Source organism: Rhineura floridana, chromosome 6, assembly GCF_030035675.1.
Source record: "Rhineura floridana isolate rRhiFlo1 chromosome 6, rRhiFlo1.hap2, whole genome shotgun sequence".
Taxonomy (NCBI): domain Eukaryota; kingdom Metazoa; phylum Chordata; class Lepidosauria; order Squamata; family Rhineuridae; genus Rhineura; species Rhineura floridana.
In genome coordinates this window covers 104,898,858-104,925,929 of record NC_084485.1, presented here as the reverse complement: position 1 = coordinate 104,925,929, position 27,072 = coordinate 104,898,858, and the positions used below count along the sequence as shown (strand labels likewise).

At 42.0% G+C, this 27,072-nt stretch overlaps 1 protein-coding gene across 1 annotated transcript in view; it reads right to left on the bottom strand.

The window, feature by feature from the left end:
- LRRC7 (leucine rich repeat containing 7) overlaps nt 1-27,072 on the bottom strand; it is a 436,741-nt gene that overhangs the window by 104,841 nt on the left and 304,828 nt on the right. The window contains exons 13-16 of the mRNA XM_061633412.1: nt 14,437-14,552; nt 10,748-10,817; nt 3,649-3,748; nt 2,174-2,298 (exon numbers count right to left, since the gene is read on the bottom strand). Of these exons, the coding sequence (XP_061489396.1) occupies nt 2,174-2,298; nt 3,649-3,748; nt 10,748-10,817; nt 14,437-14,552 (411 nt within the window). The remainder of the gene's footprint in view (nt 1-2,173; nt 2,299-3,648; nt 3,749-10,747; nt 10,818-14,436; nt 14,553-27,072) is intronic.

Here is a 27,072-nt window from a genome sequence, read left to right as displayed (position 1 = left end):
TCAGAGGGCACAACCCAATCTTTTCCTTTTAATATATATTTACTTTCGTTTCAAGAGTATGTGAAGAGCAAGGCAGGTAATATGTTGATAAAATTCATTAACAGAATCTTTGTTATCAACATCACTATGAAATGTGAATAGGGTGAATTTGATCCACCAATGCAGAATTCATGTGTGGTCTCTGTGCACAACTAATTCCTACAGGGCTCCCTCCCTCGCCTACAGTACATGCATGCAGAAAGCACAGCTGGCCTTAGGAGGGAATGGGAGGCCTACATATGCCTTTCATATTCCCATCCAGCTGTCCCTCTTTTCTCATCATTCTGGAGCACAGCTAACTTGTACTGAGGCAAGTAGGAGAAGTGGATAGAGATGTGGAAGATGTGCACAGCACTTCTATTCCCCTTGCCAGCTGTGCTAGCTACATGTATGTTTGTGTTTTGGTGAAAATAGAATGAAACCAAGGCTTTACTTTGTTCTCTGAAAATCTTCTGCCTGTACTAGAACAATTTTATGATTAAGGAACATTTAAAGCACAAAAGACTGGATTGGATGGCAGCTGAAACAGGAGGAAGTCAGGTCAAGTCTAAACATGAAATTTATTTCAGGGTTTTGCTTTTTTGTTTTGTTTTTGCTCTTAGCAAAATCTACAGGATAAAAGAAGGAAATAGAATAAGATCTCAAGAAAGAACGGCCTGGCTTTTCTTTACTCATGCCAACTAACCTCAATTTCAAACCTTATTCAAATTCCGAACACAAATTATTTGACTGATCAGTATGACTCTTGACCTCAGCAAATCTCATTTTAGAATAAAGCACATTTGCCCCAATCCAGCAAGGCAATGCTTTCATAAAGCACTGGCTGGAAGTACTTGGTTTTGATGAACAACAGGGCATTTTGTTTCTAGAATAAAACCTTCACGTCAACGACAAACCCTGCTCTTTCAGAATATGGAGCAGACTAGACATATTTTAATATTAAGATCAGAAAACAATTTTCGTATGATAGAATATTGTGTAAAATACTCTATTGGCGATTCTTGTAGGTCTGAACTCTGAAAATACACAGCTGAATTTTCACCAAGTGATGTTCATGTTTGTTATAATGGACCTATGAAACCTTTGATTGGTCCTGAAAAAAACAACTGTATGTGAGCACTGAGACTGCAATAATTTTCTTATGCAAGATACAGCAGTTCAAGAAGAAATCCCTTGTGCTAGGGTGACAATAAGGACTCTCACTGAAATGTAAGATATTAAAATTGGTGTCTATGGAATGTGTCCCTTACTTGAGACTGAATGTAGCAATCAACGTATCAGCCATTTTTGTGCATTTTAAAGTCTTTTGTGCCTTGCGTAAATTTCATGTCAGTACTAATTAATTAACTTGACTTCTACAATATTCTCCCCTGTGCAACTGCCATTTCACGTGATGCTTGGCTTTAGTAAAGAATCTTGTTTTTCTCAATTTTATACACAATAGAAACATCTGCTTCAAAAGGTTATTGGTTTCATCTGACATGACAATTCTCAGTTAGCCAATTAGAAATGGTCTTTGTGAACCTAACCTATCAGTTTCCATTGCTCACACACTGTTACTCTTTCGGTAATACTGTCTCAAAAAGGCACAACAAGATGCACTTACATCAGTTTCATTTCAGTTCTGCCAAACAAGATTTGCAGGGAGGCAATATATAATTCTTACTCTCCATAGATATTTATAAAAGTGCCAATCCCTTTACTTCTAAATGCCACACGCTTTAAGGGGCCATTATGACAAATAGCAAGAGAAGCAAGGACATAAAAAAATAATAATTATAGGCACATCAGATTACTTTTTAAAGGCAAGATCAAACTTGTAAACGACATTAAAGGGAGATTTTAAGGGCACCTTGAAAGTTCCATCTACCTTAGCCAGCAATGGGAGGCCCAGTTGTGATACTAGAGAACATAGTCAATATTTTAAAAATCCAGTACATGTCTATTCAAAAGTAAGCTCCACTAAGTTCAATGGGACTTACTCCCAGATGAGTATAGGATTGCAACCTTACTCATGTATAGATTGGTCAAGTTCCACACATTTTAGAATCATCTACTTATTTACTACAGTGTTTGTTCACTGAACTTTACCTCAAAATAAACAACAAAAAACAAGGAATACAATCCCAGCTACCTTAACTTTTCCTGCATTTTCCTCCTCTTCCTTTTTTTCTTCAAATTCAAAGGCAACTGTCATACGTTGCTGTCTCTGTTCCTCCCACAGAGTAGGATTAAAACTATCACTGTCAGACTGGAAATCTGTAGTTAAATTAGAAATTTTATTTATTTATTTGATTTATATCCCACCCTTTCTCCTCAGTAGGAGCCCAGGGCAGCAAATTAATGCCAGAATCAAATATACGTTGTGATAAAACTTTACTTGCAATATCCATTTAAACTACCCAATAACTCTAAACTAGAAAAATTGTGTTGTGCAAGTCTTATATGATTTATTTTAAATAATAACATTTAAAATTACATGGAATGGGTGCACATAGTCAAAAGTATGTCACACGACAGCCCCCAGGTGAGCCCAGCATGAGGTTACTTGGGACTGGTGGCTAAACTCACTCTGGATTTTTGTCCATGAAAACATCCATCCTCTTTTGGCTGCCAATTTGCCTAAAGTTTAGCAAATTCATTTAATATGAAGCCCTCTGCTGGGACAATCCAGAGCCAGTTTCTAACGTCCGATTGTTTGGTTAACTGCATACATCAAAAAAGAATTTATCGAGACTATGCAGTATGTAAAATGTTTTTCAATATTCATATTGCTCTTGTTCAGAACAATCATATTCATCGTTATTTTCATTTTACAAATAGGCATCTACAGCTCAGAGTTATTCACTGTGCATGGATGACATTATAAACCATGATTGTGGTGATGGGAATGACCTTAGGTTGGCTGTGGGATCACATACTCCCCCCCCCTTTCTGGCATGTGATGACATCAGAAGCTTTCTCTTCTGTTTTCAATTAACTGCAGTTTAGTGTTACAACCAAAGCATAAATTGTGGTTAATCTTAAATATGACTTATTGAAACAAGCCAGCTTCATAATCAATGGTGTGAAGTTGATTTGTTTCAGACATACCATAGTTAAGATAAATCACTGTTGGTCAAATAAGCTATGGTTACTCTAAAATGACAGTGAAAGCTTCCAAAGTCTTAATTTTGGTCTCTTCAGAGGGAAAGGAAGGGGTGACCATGTGAGACCAAAACTCATCTAGACTCATTTCCATCATTATAAACCATGGTTTATTATGACATTCAAATGCAGCCAATAATTTGCCACCCTATAGGTCTGTGGTTGATGTGAGACTGGGCTTCAAAACTCAAATCTGTGCAAATTCTGTCTACTGAACTACTCTTCCATATCATTCTGACTGCAGAGAACAAAAGCTAAGGGAAATCTGAAGAACTAAAAAGCAGGTATACCCTACTTAAAAGAAGAAAAGTAATAACTTTCAGAAATGCTAAGACAATGTCTTGGTTTGTATTGTAAAAGCAACAACTATCTATAGAATAATTGTTTAGAATATTTAAGTCAATATTAAATAATTATTGAATAGGTTTCTGTATTTGGAAAAGCAGTCTGACAGTACTTTACCTTCATCACCACGGGGTTGCTGAGGAAACATGTAGTTAGTCAGCACTCTTTGCTTTGTTTCTGGATGTGCCTCAGTTTGAAGAGGGATAAGGGCCTTGGACTGTAAATACAAAGCAAACAACATTACAATAACTAATTTCAAAAAGCCAAAATGATGGCATCTAAAAATATAATGAATACTAACAAATAGTGTCTCACTATAACTGTAATTAACATTGTTACCCAAAATATGCTAACATAATTTCTACGTATGAAATTACATTATACTGATTAGAATATCAACCCCAACCAACAGATGGTGCTATGCTGTTTTCTTATTAGTTACTATTCTGTGTGTTGCCATAATGTTTGGTCCTAAGGAAGAAACTACAATATCCTTAAAACTATGGGTATGAACCAGAAGCACATATGCAATATCTTCAACATTTTGATTACGAATTTTACATTTACATAAACCCTTTCCTTCCTATAGCCACTCTACAAGGCCACAGTTATATCACAAACAGAATACCCAATCCTCTTCCCATATATGACAGGGGTGGGGAACTGGATCCAGCTGGTGGGGCAGATCCTTATCTCCCCCACCTCCTATGGGCCAAGTTTGATAGCTAGGGAGGGCCTGCCAACTTCTCAATCACCTGATATCAAAATGAAATCAAGCTGCGTGGGGAAGGAACAGTTTGTTCTTACCATAAAAGGTGTTTCTTCATGGATGACAAGAGGTCTCCAAGTGGGTAATGTAGCTCCCCCTACAGCTCAGAGACAAGAAACGCTTCAGCGAATATTTTTGCTCTTCCCCTCTTGCTGAGGCTCAGTTTCACTTCTTGGCAAGCTCCTGAAATCAGCCTCAGTTTGAAAGTCAAAGATGATAACTTAACACATGCACAGAACATCCATCAATATGACAGAGATAAACATGTTAAAAATAAGTCAACAAAATAAGACAACAATGACAAGTAGACGAGAAGTCATGGCACTTATTGACGCAGTCCCAGCCACTAAACAATATAGCAAGGGTGGGCCTTGGAGACCTCTTGTCATTCATGAAAAAACACCATTTACAGTAAGAACAAACTGTTCTCTCTCTCATGGATGACAGAGGTCTCCGAGTGGGATGTACTAAAGCTACAAACCTAGGGTAGGTCAGATGGAGGCAGGACCTGCTGCAGAACCCTGCAACCAAATCAAGCCTCTGCTGAGACATATAGGTCAATTTTGTAGTGTCGCGTGAAAGTAGTAGGAGATGACCAAGTGGCCACTCTACATATATCTGCTATTGGGGCATTGGTGGAAAAAGCCGCCGAACTAGCAGCCGATCTAGTGGAATGTGCTGTAAGATGCAATGGTGGAGGCAAGTGCAGGGCTTCATACGCTAATGAAATGCAAGCTCTAATCCACCAAGCTAAGATAGCGCCTGACACCTTCCTTCCCAAAGTAGCGGCACAGAAGGACACAAACAGAGAACCAGATCTCCTAAATGACTAAGTTCTGGTAAGATAAATTTTCAGTACATGTCTGATGTCTAGCGAGTGCCATGCCTTCTCTCTCGGGTGGGAAGAATTAGGAGAGAAAGAAGGTAGGATTATTTCCTGCTGTCTATGAAAAGCCGAGTTCTCTTTGGGCACAAAGGCTGGGTCAGTTCTCAGCACCACCTGTCTCTGTGGAAAATATACAGATGATTCTCAACTGAAAGAGCCTGCAGTTCATATATCCTGCGTGCTGTCGTAATATCCACTAGAAAGATAGATTTGAAAGAGGATTCTCAGGGGAATGGATCCTAATGGCAGAGCAGAAAGGATGCTGTGTAGGCTCCAAGACGGAAAACGATGAAGAACTGGAGTGCTGAGGGCTGTGGCTCCACGAAGAAATGTTTTGATTAGAGGATGAGAAGCCAGGGATACAGCACCCTGTGCTTGCAAAATATATGATGAAGCCGATGCCTGTCTCTTTAACGTGTTTGGACGCATGCAATCTGAAGACCGTCTTGCTAGAACATTAGTACTTTGGCAACCACAGCGGCTTCTGGACAGATATTGCGCTTGTTGCAGCAGACAGAGAAAGCCTTTCACGTAGACTGGTAGCTGCGAATGGTGGAAGGATGTCTTGCTGATAAGATGGTATTCACTACTGCTGGGGAAACTCCTAATCCTAGCAGCCTGTTGTGCTCAATTTCCATGCGGTCAACCAAAGCCACTGAGGATCTGGGTGTAGAAGAGGGCCCTGATGTAGCAAGTCCGGACGTGCTGGTAGGTGGAATGGTGGCACCTTCGTTAGTTGTATGATGTGCGACAACCAGGGACACCTTGGACAATAATGTGCTATCAGCACTACCTGAGCTCCTTCTGATTGAATCTTTTTCAGTACCCTGGACAACAGAGGAGCTGGAGGAAATGAGTAGAGCAGGCCTTTTGGCCAAGGGACTGCAAGGGTATCCTGCTGTTCGGCTCCATGACTCTGGAAGCGAGAAAAGAAGCAGTGCTTCTGATGATTCTCCTCAGAGGCAAACAGATCTAGTTTGAACTTGCTGAACTTCACTTGTAGAGAATGAAACACCTCCACGTTGAGGGCCCATTCCCCTGGGAAGAGTTGCTGTTGGCTCAGCCAATCTGCTGTGACATTCAAGTGGCCCTGAATGTATTCAGACGTGATGGACAATATGTGCTGCTGTGCCCACGACAGCATCGCAATTGACTCAGAGTTCAGCGCCATCGAGTGGGTACCTCCTTGTTTGTTCGAGTGGGCCTGAGTCATCGTGTTGTTGATGCGTATCAACATGTCTGGCAAACTGATGGTGACTACAAAGTGTCGTAGGGCCAGATGTGCTGCCCATAGTTCCAGCCAGTTGATGCTTCTGCTCACCTCTAGTGGCAACCACCAACCCTGGATGATGTGACCCTGGCAATGAGCCGCCCATCCCTTGAGATTTGTGTTGGTGGTAATGACTGAGTGAGGCGGATCCTGAAGAGGTACTCCCCTTTCCAGGTTTCTTGCCTCCGTCCACCAATAAAGGGACTATTTGACCTGCCAGGACAGAAGAATGTAAAGGAGAAGCAGCCACTGAAGTGGCCAGGAGTGCAGGTGAGCCCGGGGAGTAATCCCTATTGCTGATGCCATCATGCCTAGTAGCTTCGCGAGCATCATGACATCTGCTGACCGAACTTGCGTCAATGGAAAGGCTAAGGCGGTGTTCTTCTGAATTCTCTCTGGTGATAGGGAGATGAATTGTTGTGCCATGTCCAATTTTGCTCCAAAGTGTATCAGCTGCTGGGATGGATTTAGGTGACTCTTTTGAGAATTCACCAAGAAGCCATGATCCTTCAAGTGCTCTAGCGTTCTCTGGACATCTTCCCTAGCCCGATGAATGGAACTGGAGCAAATCAGAATATCCTCCAGGTAAGGATATATGTGCAGACCTTGCAGTCGAAGACCAGCCACCAACGTCACTATCACCTTGGTAAAGACTCTTGGCGCTGAGGCAAGGCCGAGTGGGCAGGGCTGTGAACTGAAAATGGCCTCTGTTGTAGTAGAAGCATAGCAGTCGCTGGTGCGTTGGGAGTATAGGAATGTGCAGATAGGCTTCCTTCAGGTCTATTGATGTGAGAAAGTCCTGGGGCTGGTGTGCTTCCCATATGGATGTAAGAGTTTCCATCCTGAACTTCTTTTGAATGACAAATTGGTTTAGGAATTTGAGATTGAGTACTGCGCATCAGGATCTGTCCTTCTTCCTGACCAAGAAGAAGACTGAGTAAAGCCCTAAGAAAAACTCTCCTGAAGGCATGTCCTCTATTGCAGATATGTCTAAAGGTGATGAATCTTGATCGAGATCGCTTGCTGCTTCACCACAGATTTGGAAACAGGTGAAGGAAGAAACCTGGTGGGCAGATACTCCATCAACTCTATCTTGTATCCCTCTTTGATGATTTTCAAAATCCACTTGTTTTGGGTAATGTCTTGTCATTGATGGAAGAACTGGCTCAGACCCCCCTTCCACCGGTGGCAGCACTGCTGAGTCAGAAACGCTGTTGGTTCTGACGTCCCTGCCATGTTTGATTGGAAGCCGACCTGGAGAAAGGAGCCTGTTGGGGCTTCTATTGGAACCTCTGTCTGTCTCAAGAGGGGTGGCCACTCCTGAAGTTGCGACCTTGTCCTGCAAACCTGGAGCTGCGAAAGGACTGATAGGATTGAAAAGAGGCGAAGGGGCGCCTGTACATACATTTATCATTCTGCTTTTTTGACGGCATCATCTTCTTTTTGTCCCTGGACTCTGCTAGAACATCCTTCAGCCCCGTGTCACCAAATAACTTCGAGCCTGAAAAGGGAACTGAAGCTAAGTTGGCACGCAAAGAGGTGGTCATATCATAGCAGTTAAGCCACAGGTGCCTTTGAGCAACCACTGCTGCCACCATGGCCCTGCAACAGAATTGGGTGGAGTCCATAGTAGCATCACCTATGAAAGTCAGTGATCTAGACACCTTCAGCAAAGACTTTCTAACTCTAGCAGGCTCTTGATTAATATCATCCAGCAGAACCTTCACCGGCAAGAGTGCTGCTCTGGCAAAGACCAAACTGAAACAGAAGCAAGTATTGAAGTGCATTAGCCTCATGAGAGAGCTTAAGGGCTATGTCTGACTTACACTCATTGGGATCCTTCAGTTGTGCATCTCCATCCCAGGGCAGGAGAGCACGGGAAAGTACAGCAGAAACTGGCCCATCCACTGCCAGAATCCTAAGCTGGTCCATGACATCAGCATCTAGGACATAAAGCTTATTTATGTAGTTAGTACCCTTCTTGCATTAAAGAGGTGAATCCCACTCCAACTTCATTATTGTCTTAAATGAGGCTGGTAATGGCTTGCACCTAGTGGAGATTTTTGGAACAGGGAGAACCAATGTACTTTTGGATAGTGGCTCTTGCTGCTGCTGCTGCTGCACTATATTTAGTTCCAGGGCAGCCACTACCTTACAAAACAGAAGAGGGAAATGTACATCTAAAAACAGCCTTGCTGATCCCAGTTCCTCTAGACCTGATCTGTCACTCCATTCCCCTTCCTCTAACACCTCTTCCCCGTTGTCATCAGGCTGTATGTCATTAGCTGCAAACCCCTGCTGCGTGACATGTCCCCTAGCAATTAAAAGGGGATTGGGAGATGATGGGACTTTCTTGCTGTTGTTGCCCCCTCAAGTGTCTTTTTGAACCAGAAGGGAGTATATCCCCATCTCCCTGTGAAGGAAGAGGTCTTTTTGATGCCCCACCCATTGCCAATTCAGTGGCCAAATCGCCTATCATGGCATCTCTAAGCTGCTGCAGCACAGCAGGGGAGAAAAGGTCAGACAGCAGAATCTGTGATGGTTGCTGCTGTAGCGGTTGTTATATGAATGATGTGGGGGGCATAGTGTGCTGCAACTGAACTGGAGATTCATGCTGCGTGACTGCTGGCATGAATTGACCCTGCTCTCTGATTGAGTCCTCCTCATTTGAGCACAGAAGCTCTAGTTCCCTAGGCCTAATAGGGAGAAGGCAAGGGAGGTCTGGAGAGCACGGTTGCCGTGTCGCTCACAGGGCATAGGTGCTTACTTCAGGTGCTGCCAAAGGTGCTGTTCCACTTCGACTCGTAATGCTGGGGGCTGCTGCTCCCCATATGATGATAATGCAGGTGACACCGCTTCACCATGCTCCAAAATGGCAGGCGCCACTGCTCCGCTGTGATCCAAAATGGCAGCCGCCATTGTTTTGCACTCTAAACTGGTGGGCGCTACTGCGTCGCCACGACCTAGTGTCTCATCTTCACACAGCCCTGCTGAAAATGTAGCTGCATCTGTGGACTCACTGATGTAGAGACCTTGGCAATTGTATGCAGACTTATGAGGGCTGCGAAAGCTAAGCCGTGAGGATGTCCATTCAAGTAGGTCATCGCTGCTAATAAGCAGCACTTGCTGAGTATTGGCAGGAAGCTGGAGCGGGCAGGAACTGACTATGGCTGCTGCCGAGTGCTGCCCAGGCTTTCTAGAATATTTCTTCTTTCTTGCTGAATGTCCCTTCATTTTATCCATGTCCCGCAGGGAGAAAGACAGCTGACAGAAGGCGAGAAAGACTGACGAAGGGAGAAATCGAAGGAGAATGAAGATGAAGAATCTGACAATTTTTTTTAAAGAGGTAAGAACGACATACAGAGGGAAAAGAAGCGTAATAGACAAATGCAGAGATATAACACAGTAAGGAACAAGAAAACTAGTATCCCTCAGAGAGAAAAGACAACTCAGTAGGATGTGCGCCGAGCTGAGACAAGAAATGAAACTGAGCCTCAGCAAGAGGGAAGGAGCAAAAATATTCACTGAAGCGTTTCCTGTCTCTGAGCTGCAGGGGGAGCTACATTACCCACTTGGAGACCTCTGTCATCCATGAGAGAAAGGCACAATGCTTTGCAAGCCCTAACAAGCTGCTGATCTTCAGTGCTTGCAAAGTGCAGTGCTGTGTAGGCATTGATGATCAGCTGATAGTCACTACCTGAAGTCCCCTTTTGACCCAGCCGTGTCTTCACCTGCCCTGTAACCCGTGCCATATATGGGTGCAGGGGTGTGTGGTGTGGCCAAAACTGCCTCACAGGCCAAGAGGGGAGACTTTGTAGGCTTATTTAAGCCCACAGGTCAGAGATTCCCCACCACTGATAGATGGTAACACTGAATAGGTCTTGGGCTTAAGCACACCCTCCCCTGCAAAACACTCTGCACATTATAAAAGTCAATTACCACATAAAAAGAGCCCATGTTTATTTTAACTAGCTAGCTCTTCCCCCTTCAATACCCCACTGCTTCCTAGCTTCTGCTGCCGGAGACAGTCACCTCAGTCTGCGTAAATGTAGGTCCAGTCCTATATGGGATTTAAAAATGTTTGGGGGCTCAATGAGAGATCTGCTGAAGGGGAACAACTCGGGCAGGGGGAATGAACAATTCTGGATTATGCCCATCAATTACCATCTGTAATTCTGGTTTAATAGTTTTTAACATTCAGAAAATTCAACAGAAATATTTTATGAATACAGCTGAACTTGTGACTCTGTTATTTAGTTGTTACAATAAGGACAGATATTAAAATGTGTACCTGGTTGTCTGAAAGCCACAAAGCTGCGAGTTCTTTAAGCTTTGTAAAAGTGATAGGCAAATTTTTCAATCTGTAAAAATAATGTTGGGACAACATGAATCTTTCATATATGCAACAATCTTGTTTACTGCAACATTGTCAAGACTTACGTAATATTTTTCTGTCAGATGACAGCAATTTCAGTTTTGCTCATCCTTTTGCTTTGCTTTTAACAGACATCTTTATAGAAATACTTAATTTTTTCCAAGAAACATTTTCCTAGTTTAAAATGCATGCTTAACTTCCCAGACCATAATCATAAATCTCCAGACCATATTGATAATGCCAGATGTTTAAACAATCTGCTAGTTTCACAGAGCAGTTATTATTTGCTTATCTAAACACTTAAATTTATTTATTTTTAATATTATTTATTAACTTTCCAAATTGAATACATAACATTAAACAGAAAACAGATCTTACAACACATTCAGACAGGAGAGTTACAAAAGCAATACTAAAGATCACAGAGACCATAGCAAAGCAGAATGCCCTGGCCAGCACTACATGTGAGTCTTTCCAGAATAATTCATGCACAGCTGGTGGTATTATTCCAGAAACCACATTATTTACATAGGATATATATCAGCCTTTCCCAACCAGTGTGCCTCCAGATGTTGTTGGACCACAATTCCCATCTTTCCTGACTATTGGCAATGCTGGCTGAGGCTGATGGGAGTTGTGGTCCAACAACATCTGGAGGCACACTGGTTGGGAAAGGCTGATATGTATAATAACCATGCATTCATAAAAGCATCCCTCACTAATCTATTGTTATGTGTTAATTTTTCAGCTAGGGCAATATTCCAAACCCAAGAATACCATCCCTGCAAGGAAAGCCCTGCAAATGTCTTCCACCTGCCAGACATGCCCAGTTTGGCTGCCACTAGAATAAAATCCTTATGAAGCACCTTATGAAGTATGTATTGACAAAAGAGCTAATAAAGGGTGTTGGGGGGGTTGGAATAGCTTTCAATGTTACACTGGATTGGTGCTCAAACATGTGGGCAAGGTCAAGTGTCTAACTTGAGGGTACCCTCTCACATGACGACAATGCCATCTGAGGTGCATGAAAGTAGCCCTATCGTCACAACTACTCCAACTTTTAGGAAAAAAGTATTATTTATGTAATTTAGATTGACAGGCGTCAGATGCCAGTGATATGTTAACACATTTAAAGGCAGATTCCCTGATAGAGTCTGAAATTGTCTTAAAATGTGTTTTTCCCAATAATTGTCTGAGTCAGCATCAAATATTGTGACCCCCAGGTCAGTTTCCCAAAACGATTATTTGAGCTACAGAATGTTGCAGTCAGAATAATGTAAATCATAGAAATGATCCTTTTCTTGTTTTTTAAAAATAGGATTCTAATTAATTAATTAGTTAATTTTTACCTTTATAAATGAAAGTGTCCCTTTCTGATTATCAGTTCATTGCAAGTGCTCACTTTCAAACGCAGTGAGGGATCTTTCCACTCCCCGCTCATTGTCTGAAGCTCCTGCAAAGCTCTGGACTAGAAGTATTTGCAACTAATGACTTTATGGTGTTGAGCGGCATGGAAACCTTCTGTGTAGAAGGGAGGCGCCCTTCATTGATGAAGCGACCAATGGGATATCAGCTGAGCAGGTAGAAGTGGGAGGATGCTTCCACTCAATCCAACCCCTCCCTCCCACAGCCCAGTATAAGTGTGGTTTGGATTGCAGTCTAAGTCATACTCAAAGAAGTCATGATTAATTAGTCCATTGAATTAAATGGGTGTACTCTGACTTAGTTGGATGCCATGGTACAGGTTGCAAATTGCTCTGACAAAGGTTGGAAGCAGACTGAGGCCTTTTAAGCCTCTGTCTCCAGACTAGGGATGGAGGAAAAGTTTGATTCAGTTTGCATTTAAAGCAGAATCTATCAAATTTGTGCTTTCTGAATTTTGAATGCAGTTCTCCAACCAAATGATTACAAAAATTCATGTATTAGGGAAAACTGTGAATAAAATGAATATATTAGTGAAAATAACATACAAAAGTGGATTATATTAGGATCAACTGCTTGCAAAATGTGTATATTAGTCAAAACTGCATACAAAAATGTGTTCGTTAGGAGAAATTTGCACTAAAATGCTGAAGAACTTTCATGAGGTGGTTTGGGAAGTTCCTCCAGGGGCTCCTATCCAACAGCCTCAGGCACAATGATCAGCAATCAGCTCTGAGCCCTGAACCTGACCTGGCTCCCCATCTGGTACCCCTTCTGACTCCATGTCCAGATTACTGCTAGATTAAGAGGTCATGGTAATTGCTGCACATACCCACCAAAAAACAACAACAAACCTCTGGCCCTCCGTTCTAAAAATATTTTGCTCTGAGGCAAAGTTCTGGGTCTGTCCCTCCCTGCCTCAGGCTAAGTACCTGAATGCTTGATTTCAGGACTCTGCAATCTTAGTAAGTATATTTCATTTACAAATATGGCTCATACTAAATAAATTAAATCTCAATAAATAAAATCCAAAAATAAATGAATGCAGTGAATTCAATCACAGTATCAATATTCTGCCACTGTGAAATGATTTCCAGTTACTTTTGTTTTAAATGACTCCACATTAAAAAAACAAAGCTATATATAAAAACTCTAATTAGTTCTGACAAGAAAAAGGATGTTTAAATTAGTTGAATTTTTCATTGTTTTTCAGTTAAATGTCTTGTAGTTTTAATTACTAGTAGCCTCCGAAAATATGTTGGTTTGCACCACATTATTCACAAACTGACCTGAAATATCTAAGCAAAAAAGATTTTTAAAAAGATACTATCTGAATCATTTATCTAATGTTTGCAGTCTAGTTTATGAATTAAATATAATTTTCAACAATTCTAAAGTTTATAAGCCACGATGTAATAACTCTCTTAGGCTGAATTTAAGGCCACAAGTGCACCTTTTGCATATAATAAGATTTAATGTTGTTAGGTCCCCCAAAGAGATTCTGAACAATGCCTGGAACACCAATTCCAGGAACAGATGGACTGACTGGGACATGGTTGCCATGTAACTTGGATATGTGTGTGTGTGTGTTCTCTTGAATCAGCTACAAACTGTACTTTGTAACTCAGAGGAGGTCACCCTGTGATGTGTTGTATGACTCATCTCCTCCCAGCCACTTCTGGAAGCAGGACTCCAGAGGCTTCTGGAATTTCCACTGGGAGGAGCATCTTTTCAGTTTTGTTTTTCTCCTTTGACAAAGTAGCTTATTGTGGCTTTCTAAACTCTAAATGTTTTTGAGGCTTCTCTTTTCTTTTGCACTTCATGGTTCAGAGCCACAGTTTTCTTGTTCCTTCCTTTTAATTATATCTATTAGAATGTAAATCCGTGAGCAGGTATTGTGCCATTTAATAAACTTTGTGCAACACCTAAACACTTTATGTCAAAAATAATGACGTTGTTGTCATTGTTGGAAAATGTGACATTCCAAAAGCAGAAATGTTTTCTTGAGGGAAGATGTCTGGATCCCATGAAACCAATTAACGCATCTGTACACTGCTGTTCTGTCAGCTGAGAATCTGGCAATGATTTATGAGAAAACTATGTCAACCTAAGTGTTGAACAGTTTTCACTCAATTCAAAAGACCACTGATTATACAAGAAATTTAAAATGATACAAGCATTACCTGTTGTCACTCAAATTTAAGACTCTGAGTTTCTGCATTTGTCCAATCTCATCAGGAAGAAATTCCAACTTGTTGGAACGCAGAGACATAACTGTTACATTCTTACAACTTCCAATCTGTAGGCATCAAAGATAATTGTTAAGATGTGTTATGTCATCATAACTGGCATCTATATAGGTAGCTTAGTTATTATTTATGCTTATTTCACACATGATCTGATGCAACTTTTGCTGAGGAATGCAGCCTCACTGTCATTTTAAGAATTGCTGTTAGCACATTGACTCTGAAGTCTCCATTTTGTTCAGGAAAATGTGCAAAGCAAAATGTCATGCACTGAAGGCTGTTGCAATTTGTATTTGCTTATGTTTATTTATTTATTTAATAACATTTATAATCTGCTTGATAGTAAAGATTGCTAAGTGGTTTAAAGCATTTAAAACAGCCACTAACTGAAAAAAAAAATAATTGGATCAACAACTGTGTGACTGGATAGACTTGTCTAAACAAAAAAGTTTTAAACAGGCACCGAAAGGCATACAGCAAAGGTGCCTGCCTGATGTCAATAGGCAGAGAGTTCCAAAGAGTAGGTGCTGCCACACTAAAAGAACAATTTCTTACAAGTATTATGTGGCACCGGTAACGGTGCCTGTTCCACAGATCAAAGTGCTTGTGTGAGCACATATGGGGTAAGGCAGTCTGGCAAGTAAACTGGTGCCAAGTTGTTAAGGGCTTTATATACCAGTAATAACACCTTGAATTTGACCAGTTAACAGATTAGCAACCAGTGAAGGTCTCTGAGCAGAGGTGTTATATGCTGACAGGATCTCACTGCTGTCAGCAATCTGGCTGCAGCATTCTGCACTAATTGCAGTTTCCAGTCAAGGGCAAGGGAAGCCCCACATAGAGTGCATAGCAGTAATCCAGGGTTGAAGTCACCACACCTGCACTACTGTGGCAAAGCTCTCCTGGTCCAGGAATGGTCATACAGTAGGGCCCCACTCATATGGCAGGTTACGTTCCAGACCCCCGTCGAAAAGCAGAACTCCTTCAATAAAATGGCGTCTGACGCCTGAAAAACACCATAAAAGCGGAACAAACGCCATATGAGTGGGGCCTTACTCTAATTTTAGCCGCCAAATTACTGGAATGCCGAAAAGCGGGGCCCTACTATACTTGTCTCAGTAGGTGCAGATAAAAGGCACTTCTACCAGTGAGACTACCTGTGCTTTCAGTGACAGAGCTGGATCCAGAAGCACCCCCAGACTGCATTCCTGTTCCTTTAGGGGGAATACAACCCTGTCCAAAGTAGGCAATTGACCAATTTCTTGGACACAGGAACCACTCACCTACAGTGCCTCTGTCTTGCCAGGATTTAGGCTCAGCTTATTTTTCTTCATCCATCCCACCACTATGTCCAGGCACCAGTCCAGGGGCCACACAGCCTCTCCTGATTTGGATGTTATGGAGAAGTAGAGTGTCATCAGCATACTGATGACACCTTAAACCCACACCCCTAGTGTCCATTCCCAACAGCTTCATATATATATTAAATAGCACTGGGGATAAGGTGGTACCCTGCGGCACCCTACAGCACAACCGTCAGGGGGCTGAAAAACAATCACCCAATGCTACTTTCTGGATTTCCTTCTGTAGGTAGGACTTGAACCCCCGTAACATGATGCCCCTAATTCCCATTCCACAGAGCCAGTTCAGGAGGATACCATGGTCAATGGTACTGAAAGCCACAGAGAGATTGAGAAGCAGAAGCAAGGTCCACTCCCCTGGCCCACTCTATAGAGGTCATCCATTAGGGCATCCAAGGCTGACTCAGTCCCATGGCCAGGCCTGAACCCAGATTGGAATGGAGCTAGATAATCTCTGTCATCCAAGAATGCCAGCAGCTGCCCCACCACTACTCTCTCGACCACCTTCCCCAAGGAGGAAGAATTTGCAATTGGTTGATAGCTATTCCAGTCCAAGGGATCCACAGCCGTTTTTTTTTAAACAGTGGCCTCACCACCACCTCTTTCAAGGCCGCAGAACCACCCTCTCACACAGTGAAGCATTAACCACACACTCTGGACCCAACCAGCCATACTCACTCACTCCTCTGCTAGATTTAATAAGCCAGGTGTACAGGGGTCAAGAGGGCACATGGTAGGATGTGTTACTGCCAGCACCTTGTCTACATCAGCTTGATAATGGTCAATAAGGGAAACTTTCACCAAGTATGTATATCAGCATAAAAAATTCAGGAAATATGAACGCTTCTTTATTTGACTGATCTCTAAGCTAAGCAAGTCACCCTAGCCACATCCTTATTTGACCTACTTAGATCACTAATGGAAGAAGCTCCATGTCTGAGGCACTGCCACAAATGGCAGTCACATTAACACTCATTAGCACTGTTTAAAGATTAGAACCCTTCAGCAGACATTTGTACATGGAACCCTTTTCACACTGCATACCATTGCATTCATCACCCATGCAGAGAAAACGAAGATCTCACTGGTATGTAAACTTAGGGAAAACTACTCCCTCAGATTACCAACTCTGTAACAGTTATTCACATCAACAGGATTCAATTTTCATGGGACATTTCCTAACCTAGATTGTTGTTTCATCCCTAGTCAGCTTGGCTTCCTTTCTTAACCTCTCCCCCCATCCCTGCAGTGTTCCCTATCTCCCTTCAGTCTGAATTATTTTATATTCAGATTAGTTACGGCTCTATGAGAGACACATACCATATGTACCATAGTTTCATGCAATCTGGGGCTCAAGGGAACCTTGTGTTCTGCCTACCCTCAGTCTACCATAATTGTCTTTTTCCTGGGTTTCCTAGTTGAAAAAAAGAATCTTGTCAAAAAGCCAGAGTCTCTTATTCCTAAGGAACTGCTCACGTAACCTCCGTTGTCCTAGTGTTGAGGACAGTCTCCTGATTTACTACAACACTCTTTTAAAAAGCTCTGAAGAAAAGACTGGCTGCTGCGAGAAACTAGCCAGGTATACAGGGCCGGCACCAGCCTGCCCTGGGCCTGCAGCACTACCCTGCATGCACCACCTACCTTTCCTGTTGTCTTGAATGCTGTGCGCCCTGCATACACATGGCTGCCATCAACCAAGATGGCGGTGGGGGGCTTCCCTAAGGGGCTGATGCTCCCACTGCCATCTTGGTTGATGGCATGTATGCATGCTACGCTACTCACGCACGTGCCTCATACTGAGGATACTCAGGGGAGGGACACTGACTAGCAGTGGGTGTAGGGATAGATCCATTAACCAATGCTGCATTGAAAGCAATCCATTGACAGAAATGTCAATAAAGTAAAGGAAATACTGCTTATAGAAGGAAATATGAATAAAATATCAATATTGATATACGTATTTTAGATAGATTTTTATTTTTAAAAACATTTCTGAAAATACCCATGGAAAATCACTATATAAAATCCAATCTGCAGTGACTGCAAACAAGTGAATTAATGGAAAATTAGGTACCAAATCTGAATTGGGCAGAATTCTAGCACATCCCTAAGAGGGTGATCTCATCATTAGGAATTAGGAACATAGATAGCTGGGTGTATGCTGGACATGCAGACCACAGGGTGAATTGCCTGCCGGCACAAAGGTTGCAGATGTTGCTTGTCATCTAGATAGCCTGGAAGAAAGGGCTGGAAAAAATCATGGTGCACACTGCACCAATGGTATGGAGAAATGTGGCCATTAAGTCCTAGAAGCAAAATTTAGGTTGCTAGGTAAGATGTTGAAAGTCAGGACCTCCAATGTAGCTTTCTGTGAGATGCTATTGGTTTTCATGCACAGGCACAGCTATGTAGTCTCAATATGTGGATGAGACGATAGCGTCTGGAACAAGCCAGGCCTGTACAAAAAGGAATGGGCTCTGCTTGAACTGGGATGGAACCAGACTGCTGGTGCTTAAAATAAAAAGGTGACAGAGCAGCTTTTAAACTGATTGTGGGATGGGGGAGAAACTAACAGGAACTGAGAAGGGCCAATTTGGAACTAATCTCCCCCTGGGATGAAGATGAAAAATTGGTGATAATTTAAATGCAAGAGGCGTAGAACCAGACATTGTGAGTGTGGGGCACAGCATAGCAGTTCAGAGAGGCCAACACACCACAGGCCAAATCACAAGTGCCAAAGACACCTGAAGAGAGACACTGTATGCTGTTTAAGTGTTTATATGCTAAAGTTAGGAGCCTCTGAGTGAAGATGGGCGAACTGGAGAGTTTGGTCAGAGGACAGCATTGTTATAGTGAACATAACAGAAACTTGGGGCTCATCCACAGGGCAATTTATTGTGTGTTTGTTGCTACTTGCATCCCCTTTTAATCTGCATGATTCACATGACACTGCATGCAAGCAGAAGCTATCACACAGTTTCCCCCTTTAAATCCATATTAACACAATCCTCTGATAATGTGAAAAGGGCAGGGAAAACCGCTGCGCTTCTCCTTGTAGGCTCTTTCCTTCAATGGTTTTTAGTGGGTGAGTGAATTGTCACTTTCAGCTGTACCCCTTTCTCCGCCCACTGTAACTCCATTTTCTTTCTGACGGCCTAACCAGCAACTTCCGACTGACTGCTCTGTCCTCCCATATAGGAGTTTGCTGCAGCCCTCCTTTCCCCCCTTTCTCCCCCAGTAAACTTCCTTCCTTCACTCCTTGTAACCAGCGATGCGCTCTGTTTCCACAGTATCTAATCAGAACTGCCATTGTATTTCATCCTGCCTGGGGGGATGCATGTCCCCACTTTCCCAGGTGCAGAATCCCCCTTTCTCCCCAGCCTTTTCCCTGGGATGCTTTTATTGTACTTGTCACAGCCACTGCCTACTTTGCCTTTCACTCACTTCCCCCGTATGCCTTTCACTCAGGCTTGGTCAATGGAAAAGGGGAGGGGGTATCTAGTCAGTTTCATTGTTTCTTGTCAATTGCATGCTGAGGCACTCTCCCTGCTTCAGCCTTGAAGCCCAAACAGGCAGCTGAGGGAATTGTTGCCCTCTATTGATACTCTGGAGGGAGTAAACATGTAAAATTGGGGGCAGGGCCACAAGGAAACAGTGGCACTAATCCTTTCCAGAAGAATGCCTACTTGTCTAAATGGAAAACAGCGGATTGGAAGCTACCACTGAGCAAGAAGTGTGGACCTTGAAAATCTATTACGATGGTAAAAGCAGCTTCTTTAGTACAAAGTTAGGCTCCCGTGTGGATAAGCCTTTGATAGAATAGTGAGAACCAGTGGGATACGGTTATCTCTTGATCAGTGGCAGCTGGTGCCCTCTAAAACTGCTGGGGCTGCTATGGTGGGGTGTGGCCAATGAAGTCACAGGGGCATGGCCAAGGTCTGGTTTTCTTCCCATCTTCCTGCATTGAAAGATTCTGTGGATGCTTAAACACTGCAATTTTGCAAACAGAACCTAAATAAACTAAAAGAGCCTTACCTTGGCTTAGAAAGGGTCCACAAAAGATAATAAATGTATCGATAAAACAAAATGAATGTTTACACATGCATAAATGCAATTGTTAGAGCATTGGACTAGGCTCTAGAAGATACCCACTCAGCCATGAACAACACTAGAAACTCTTTTAAACAACTGTCTCCTGCCTGCCTACACACAAACAACACAGTGGCCACTCTTTTCTTTCAAGCTACATCTAGTCGATGCAAAACATTAATCACCCCCCATACTCACAGTGTGATCCATTTGGGTCCTGCTTTTCCCTCTTCCCCCTCCAACAGTCAGCAAAAGCCCATCAAGGCCCCCACTGCCATCCTCCTCCTCTTCTCCCTCCTCTCCAACAGCCAGCAAAAGGCCTGCCAGGGCCAAGGCCTACCCCCACTCCAACTGCCATCTTCTTCCTCCTCTCCGTTCCTCTCCAACAGTCAGCAAAAGGCCCATTAGGACCAGGGTCAAGACCTACCCCCACCCGCCACTGCCATCTTCCCCCTCCCCCACCCCTCCCCCTGCAACAATTAGCAAAAGGTCCATCAGGACCAAAGCATACCCCCTGTGCCACTCTGCATTTTTCCCTTGCTCCCTATGCAGCAACATACACCCACCCACCTACTTTGCACAATCAAATACTGAACTGAATTCAAACAGAAATTTTGCTGCTGCTTTCAAAAGCTGGCTGCAGAGAAAGAATTGTGCTTCCTGCTGCTTTAGCCTGCTGCATGCAAAAGTGAGCGAGTAGCAACGCAAATTCAGAGAGCAGTCAATGCAGATTGCAAATGCATACATCTGATTGGCTCAGATTAGCTCAGATTGAAATACATTGAGGAACCTCTTCATAGTCCTGCCCTAATGCTATGGAACTCCAATGCATTTCTGAGGGACTCCTGATTGGTTAGAGCTTATTCTATGGGAAATAAAAGCAAAATGGAGTTCCTGGAGGTGCTGAAGCCACTCCTACTAGAATTTTACCCCTGGAGACAGGGGTAGGGCTATAGCAATGATTGTGATTGGCTGTGCTATCCAGAGATGATTGGCCAGAACAGAAGATGGACAGAAGCAAATCCAGAGTGTCTCTAAATGTGAGATACTGTATTGAAAATGAATGTCAGCAACAGAGAAAAGGCACTGGGCTGTAGGTAATGCATTGAATATGAATGTAAGGAACCGAGAAGAGACTATGCTATAGGTTTGGAGGTTTAGGGTGCCCAACTGACCTTAATAAGGGGCCTCCACTGCTCTGAATATAAATTCTATACCAGGCTTCCCAAATTGTGGTCCATGGACCACTGGTAATCTGGAACTGAATTCAGGTGGTTTGTGACGTGTCTGTAAAAATGCAATTAAAATCATAAAGCATCTAACAGAGCGCATTACAATAGCTACAATCAGCAGAAAAACAATTAAGTGGTCCACCAATATCCTCAGCAGTTTTCAAGTGGTCCATGGGAAGAAAGTTTAGGAACCATTGCTCTATAGAAAGGACAAAGAAGAGTATACTGGAGGTCATGTCGCGCTATACGTCAAAGACGGCATTGAGTACGGCAAGCTAGAATTCCCCAAAGGGGCAGACTCGTCTACAAAATCATTGTGGGTGGAGATACCGGGCACCAGGAGTAATTTGGTATTGGAGACATGCTATTGTCCCTTAATCAAAATGCTCAGGGAGATCTTGAGATGAAGAACAAAATCAAGGAAGCATCCAAAAGAGGAAATGCTGCAGTAATGGGTGACTTCAGATACCCTCACACAGACTAGCTAAATATGTCATGACAACAAGGTAAAATTTTTAGATACCCCAAATTACTGTGCCCTAGAACAGTTGGTCATGGAACCCACCAGAGGGACAGAACCCTGGACTTAATCTATGGTACCCAGGACCTGGAGCGAGATGTACATGTTATTGAACAAATTTGGAACAGTGACCATACTGCTATTGAATTATATATACATGTAAATGGCCAATTGCCAAGAAAATTCCACAGTCACATTTGACTTCAAAAGAAGAAACTTCCCACAAATGAGGGGATTGGTAACAAGGAAATTGAAAGGCAAAGTCAAGAAGGTCAAATCTCTTCAAAATCCTTGGGAGATGTTTAGAAACTCAGCTGGAGTGTATAATGCAGATCAGGAAAGTTACTGCCAAGACTAAGAGGATGCCAATGTAGCAAATGAGCAGAGTCAAAGAAACTATTAGAGGCAAGAAGACTTACTTTAAAAAATGGAAGTCTTGTTCAAAAGAGAAGAACAAAAAAGGAGCACAAACTTTGGAAAAAGAAATGCAAGCAGACAATAAGGAATGCTAAAAAAGAATTTGAGGAGCACATTGCTAAAAAAAATAAAGACCACCAACATTTGAAGAGCACATTGCTAAAAAAAATAATAAAGACCAAAAAAAACCTAGGAAGGCAGTTGGATGACAAGGGAGTCAAAGGTGTGGTAAAGGAAGATAAGGAGATTGCAGAGAAGCTAGATGAATTCTTTGCATTTGCCTTCACACTGGAAAATATAAGACAGATCCCTTTGCCGAAACTAACTTTTGCAGAAAAGGAGTCTGAGGAACTGATACAAATAGTGGTGATGAGAGATATTCTAGACCTTATTGACAAAGTAAAAACCAACAAATTGTTGGGTCCAGATGGCATCCACCGAAGAGTTCTCAAATAACTCAAATGTGAAAATGCTGACCTTCTAACAAAAATGTGTAACTTATCCCTAAGATCAGCCTCCATACCTGAGGACTGGAAAGTAGCCAGTGTAATACCAACCTTTTAAAAGGAACCCAGGGGGTATCCTGGATATTACAGGCCAGTTAGCTTAATGTCTGTCTAGGAAAAGTATTGTTAAAGATAAAATAACCAAGTGTATAGAAGAACAAGCCTTGCTGAAGCAGGACCAGTATGGCTTCTGCAAGGTTAAGTCCAGTCTCACTATCCTATTAGAGCTCTTTGAGAGGTCAACAATCATACAGATAGAGGTGATCCAGCTGACATAGTGTACTTGGACTTTCAAAAAGCTTTCAACAAAAGTAAACTTAGCAGTCACGTCATAACAGGAGAGGTCTTCTTGTGGATTAGGAACTGATGTAACAGGAAGCATGGAGTAGAACAAGAAGCTGAACTAGGTGGGTCACTAGTCTGATCCAGCAGGGTCTTCTTATGTTCTGTCCCCTCCTCTCAGAATGAAATGGGTAAGGTTTGTGCTTCAACATCCTTTCTCTCTGTATCTCTGTCTCTCATGCAGATAACCAGTGCTGCTACATTACTTCTCCCCTTAAGTTTATTCAGTTCCACGCATGCCTAACTTGCACCAGGCATCCTTGATTCACCAAATTTGGCAGTGAACACCGCCTGTCTCGACCATCCCTTAGTCTTGACCCCAGTTGGTTCAACTTGAATATTGTTGAAATAAACTATCTCTTGTTTTGTTTAAAACTGAATAGTAATAAATGTTTCTCTTCTGCAATAGATGACATGTTTTTTGGTTCTAAGCTTTGGCCTGTTGTCTGATTTCTAATTGACACTGGTATAAGTGTAGTTTGCCCCATGGTGCACTGTGACTCTGAGCTAAAGACCCCAAACACAGGAAAACATGAAGACCAGGACATGTGATTAACACAACCCAACTTCAAACAGATTAAACTGAAATCACAGGTTATTCCGATACTGCTGTTACAGAATGAGAGAGCAAATGCTGGCTTCTGCCTTTATAGGCAGACACAATTTGCTTAGCAAGCGGGATATAGTTAGCTGGGAAAGAGCTATTTGGCAGCAACCACATTTCTTTGCCATGCCTTCTGTGCAGTCCCACATCTGGAAGTTTAGCTAGCTCCCTTCTCTGGAGGCAAGAACAGGAATATTAGGAGAAAGACATGTGCAATATTGTGTACCCCCCAGGAATGTCTGTAGGGACAGAAATGCTGCTGACATTACCTAAGCAATGATGTGATGCAGTCTAAGCCTCTATCAAACCACTTTGGGATATAGCCACAATGAAAGAGCCCATGAAGCAGTTTCTTCCCATGACAATGTTGTTCCATTTCCCAAGATAAGCAATGTGGGTGTGGGAAAAAGCTATATTTTAGGTGAGTTTTTTGCATGTTTCAGAGATTTTCTGAAGTTACTGGAGTGAATGTGGGAGAAGCACACACTACACAATTTCTCTCACCACTAAGATAATGTAAAAAGCACCCATATTGTTTAATAAACATGTGGCTTGGACATATCTCACTGCTTTGCAAATGTCTTGTACAAGTATGCCTGCATCCAAGCTACAGAAACTACTGTTTCTTTGACAGAGTGGTCCTTTATCACCTCCATACTTCAATCTTAACCAAGAGCCCGGCAAAGGCTTAATAAACAGCACTGGCATTGGCTGCAAAACCCATACGTCTGGCAGGAGTTGGGATCATACTTTTAGAAGCCAAGTTCTGTATTGCCATTTGGTCTGGCTTACAACACAGGTTGGGAAAATGTCCTCATCTTTCTCTAGGATGGAACATTTTTATTTTGCAGCTTTCCCAAGAATTAGACACCCACATGGAGAACCCCATTTGGATCTATTTCTCTATTCCTATATGTCTTGTTCACAAGATACACACTACTAAGAGACAATTTATGGAACCGACAGAAGACAATTTACAATAAAGTAAGTGAAGGTACTGTTTTAAACCTAGCATAATTTATAATATCTATTTTATTTATTTGTAAAACGTATCTTGCCCTTCTATTTACATAGAAATAGCCCTGGGCTCCTACTGGGAGAAAGGGCAGGATATAAATCTAACAAATAATAATAAAGAAATTATATATTTCACATAAATATGCAAGGCATAAAGACTAAAGGCATTACAAATAAAACAAATCAATACTGAAACAATGTTAATAAAACATCAAATAATTACAAAGCCAAAAAGGACCACTTTACAGATCTATAATGGTCCAAGAATCACTTGAATCCTATACCATGGTACTAAGATGCCACCATTTGGAGGTGGGATGGGGAGATGGCACTCTTAGGTCAATTTGAAATAGAAAAGAGCTTGAACAGATTGGATTCATCATATCTTGAAGTCTGAACAATATAATAATAATATTAAATTTATTAGTCGCCCATCTGGCTGGATGTCCAGCCACTCTGGGCGACGTACAAGATAAAAACAATACATTAAAACGTTAACATTTAAAACCATAACAATAAAAACCTAACCCACCCCAAAAGCCTGCCTGAAGAGCCAGGTCTTCAAGGCCCGGCGGAAGCTCATCATAGAAGGGGCATGTATCTAACACGAACTCTTTGGGCAAATTAAGGCCGTGAGCTCAGATATTGCATAAAGAGAAACTGTTTACACGGACTCAAGCAAGAGGGGTATAGCTATTATATTCCACAACAGATGGTATTGATCCAGTCTTCCAACTCCTAGATTCAACTGACACAAAAGAGAATATTAACACCTTTTCTTTCATGCCTAATGAAATTGAGATTCCATAATCTGTATCATCTCTTCTTCCACAATAACTTGATGAGATAGCCTGCCATCTTTCTAACAAATATTCTAAACAGGTAGGAGATTCAAGAGGTTAATCTTGTTCTTCTAAACTAGCCAGAGAGATTGTTTTTGTTAGCAAGATAGTAACGCCTTTTATGCTTGTGATACTGTTTAAACCAGTCTGCTATCACACACATCATACTGAATACCCTTCTGACACTTGTTGACAGCATAACTGTTTTTTTAAAAAAAATCTGAATAGTTTCTTTCACACATATATAAAGAGAATTTTTCATTTACCAGTGAATTCCTGTTCTTCTTAGGGAATTGTGGCAACTAGGATGCCACTTTTCCTGGCAGTAGACAGTGTTTTTAATTCAATTACAACATCCAAGAGAAGGGGTTCCCTCTAGCTCCCATAAAATTTATTCTTTCTGAGATAACTCCAGGCATTGCTGTATTGTTCTATGTAAAATGAACTAAACAACACCAACACCCATAATGCATATAAAGAGGGGGCAAACAGGGACCAGGAAAAAGAGTGTTCTCAACACCGTCAACATTTCCACCGTTGTGCAAAACTTTCACAAACTGGCAAGCTGCCATACTTCCAATAGGAAAAAATGGAATTGACTGCTAAGTGACAAATCCCCCTTTTTCCTCTTAGGGATAAGCAATACAGTCCTAGGGCATGAAACAAAAACTAAGAGTGAAAGCATTTATATATGGAACTAAAAACCCTTCTATCAAAGGCCAAATTACTGTCTACCTATAGGATGTCTAGTAAAGGTGTACCTTTACAAAATTAATGTGATCACAACACAGCTCTGAATGAGTCCCTGTAGAAAAAGCCACCATAGTCACTGTACTTCTCACAAAAGGCTTTGATACCAGAACTCAGAGCAATATATAGTGAAGGCATTATTCACCAAGTCAGGGAGGCAGTGGAGACCATTTTACTGTTTGAAGGACACGGATTCACATTATTAGAAAAGACCTCCTTATATGCAATTCTCTTACAGATGACTAAGATTAGGAAAGAAGGAAAGAAAAACAAATTCTTCTCTTTGCGAAATAATTTACTTCATAGATAATCAGAATGAAGGACAATCTTAGGCCTGAACACACAATCACTCAATGTGGATGGGGGGCAGGGGGGCATGAAGAAGCTCCACCTCCAATGCCCTTGGTGTGTCATGCTCCTCCCTAGTCTCCAGCCACTCCTATGTTGAGCAGGGAAAGGGCTCTTCTACTTGGAAATGTGACAGTGCATCTCAGCTTGAAGCCTGGGAGAGGACTGCATGTGACATGAGAAGTAGAGAGGTAGAGGTAGTCTTGCATTTGTGTTGGAATTGCTTTTTAGTATGATTTTAAACTTTTTTTAAAAAACGGTGTCTTGAAAGCTAAGATGTTTTGTTTTAATGTATTTTAAAGTCTGTTTTTATGATATTTTAAAGTGTTTTTAGTGCTTTTGTTTGCTGCCCTGGGCTCCTGTTGGGAGGAAGGGTGAGATATAAATCAAATAATAAATAAAATAAAATAAAATAAAATAAAATAAGAGAGAAGTCCTCCTAAATTCCTAGACTGTTCTGTCCACTCTCATCTAAGCTCATCTTTCCTCCTAGGTGTAAACTGATATCCTCAGAGGAAACAAATCTCCCTTCCCGCTCCTTCTCT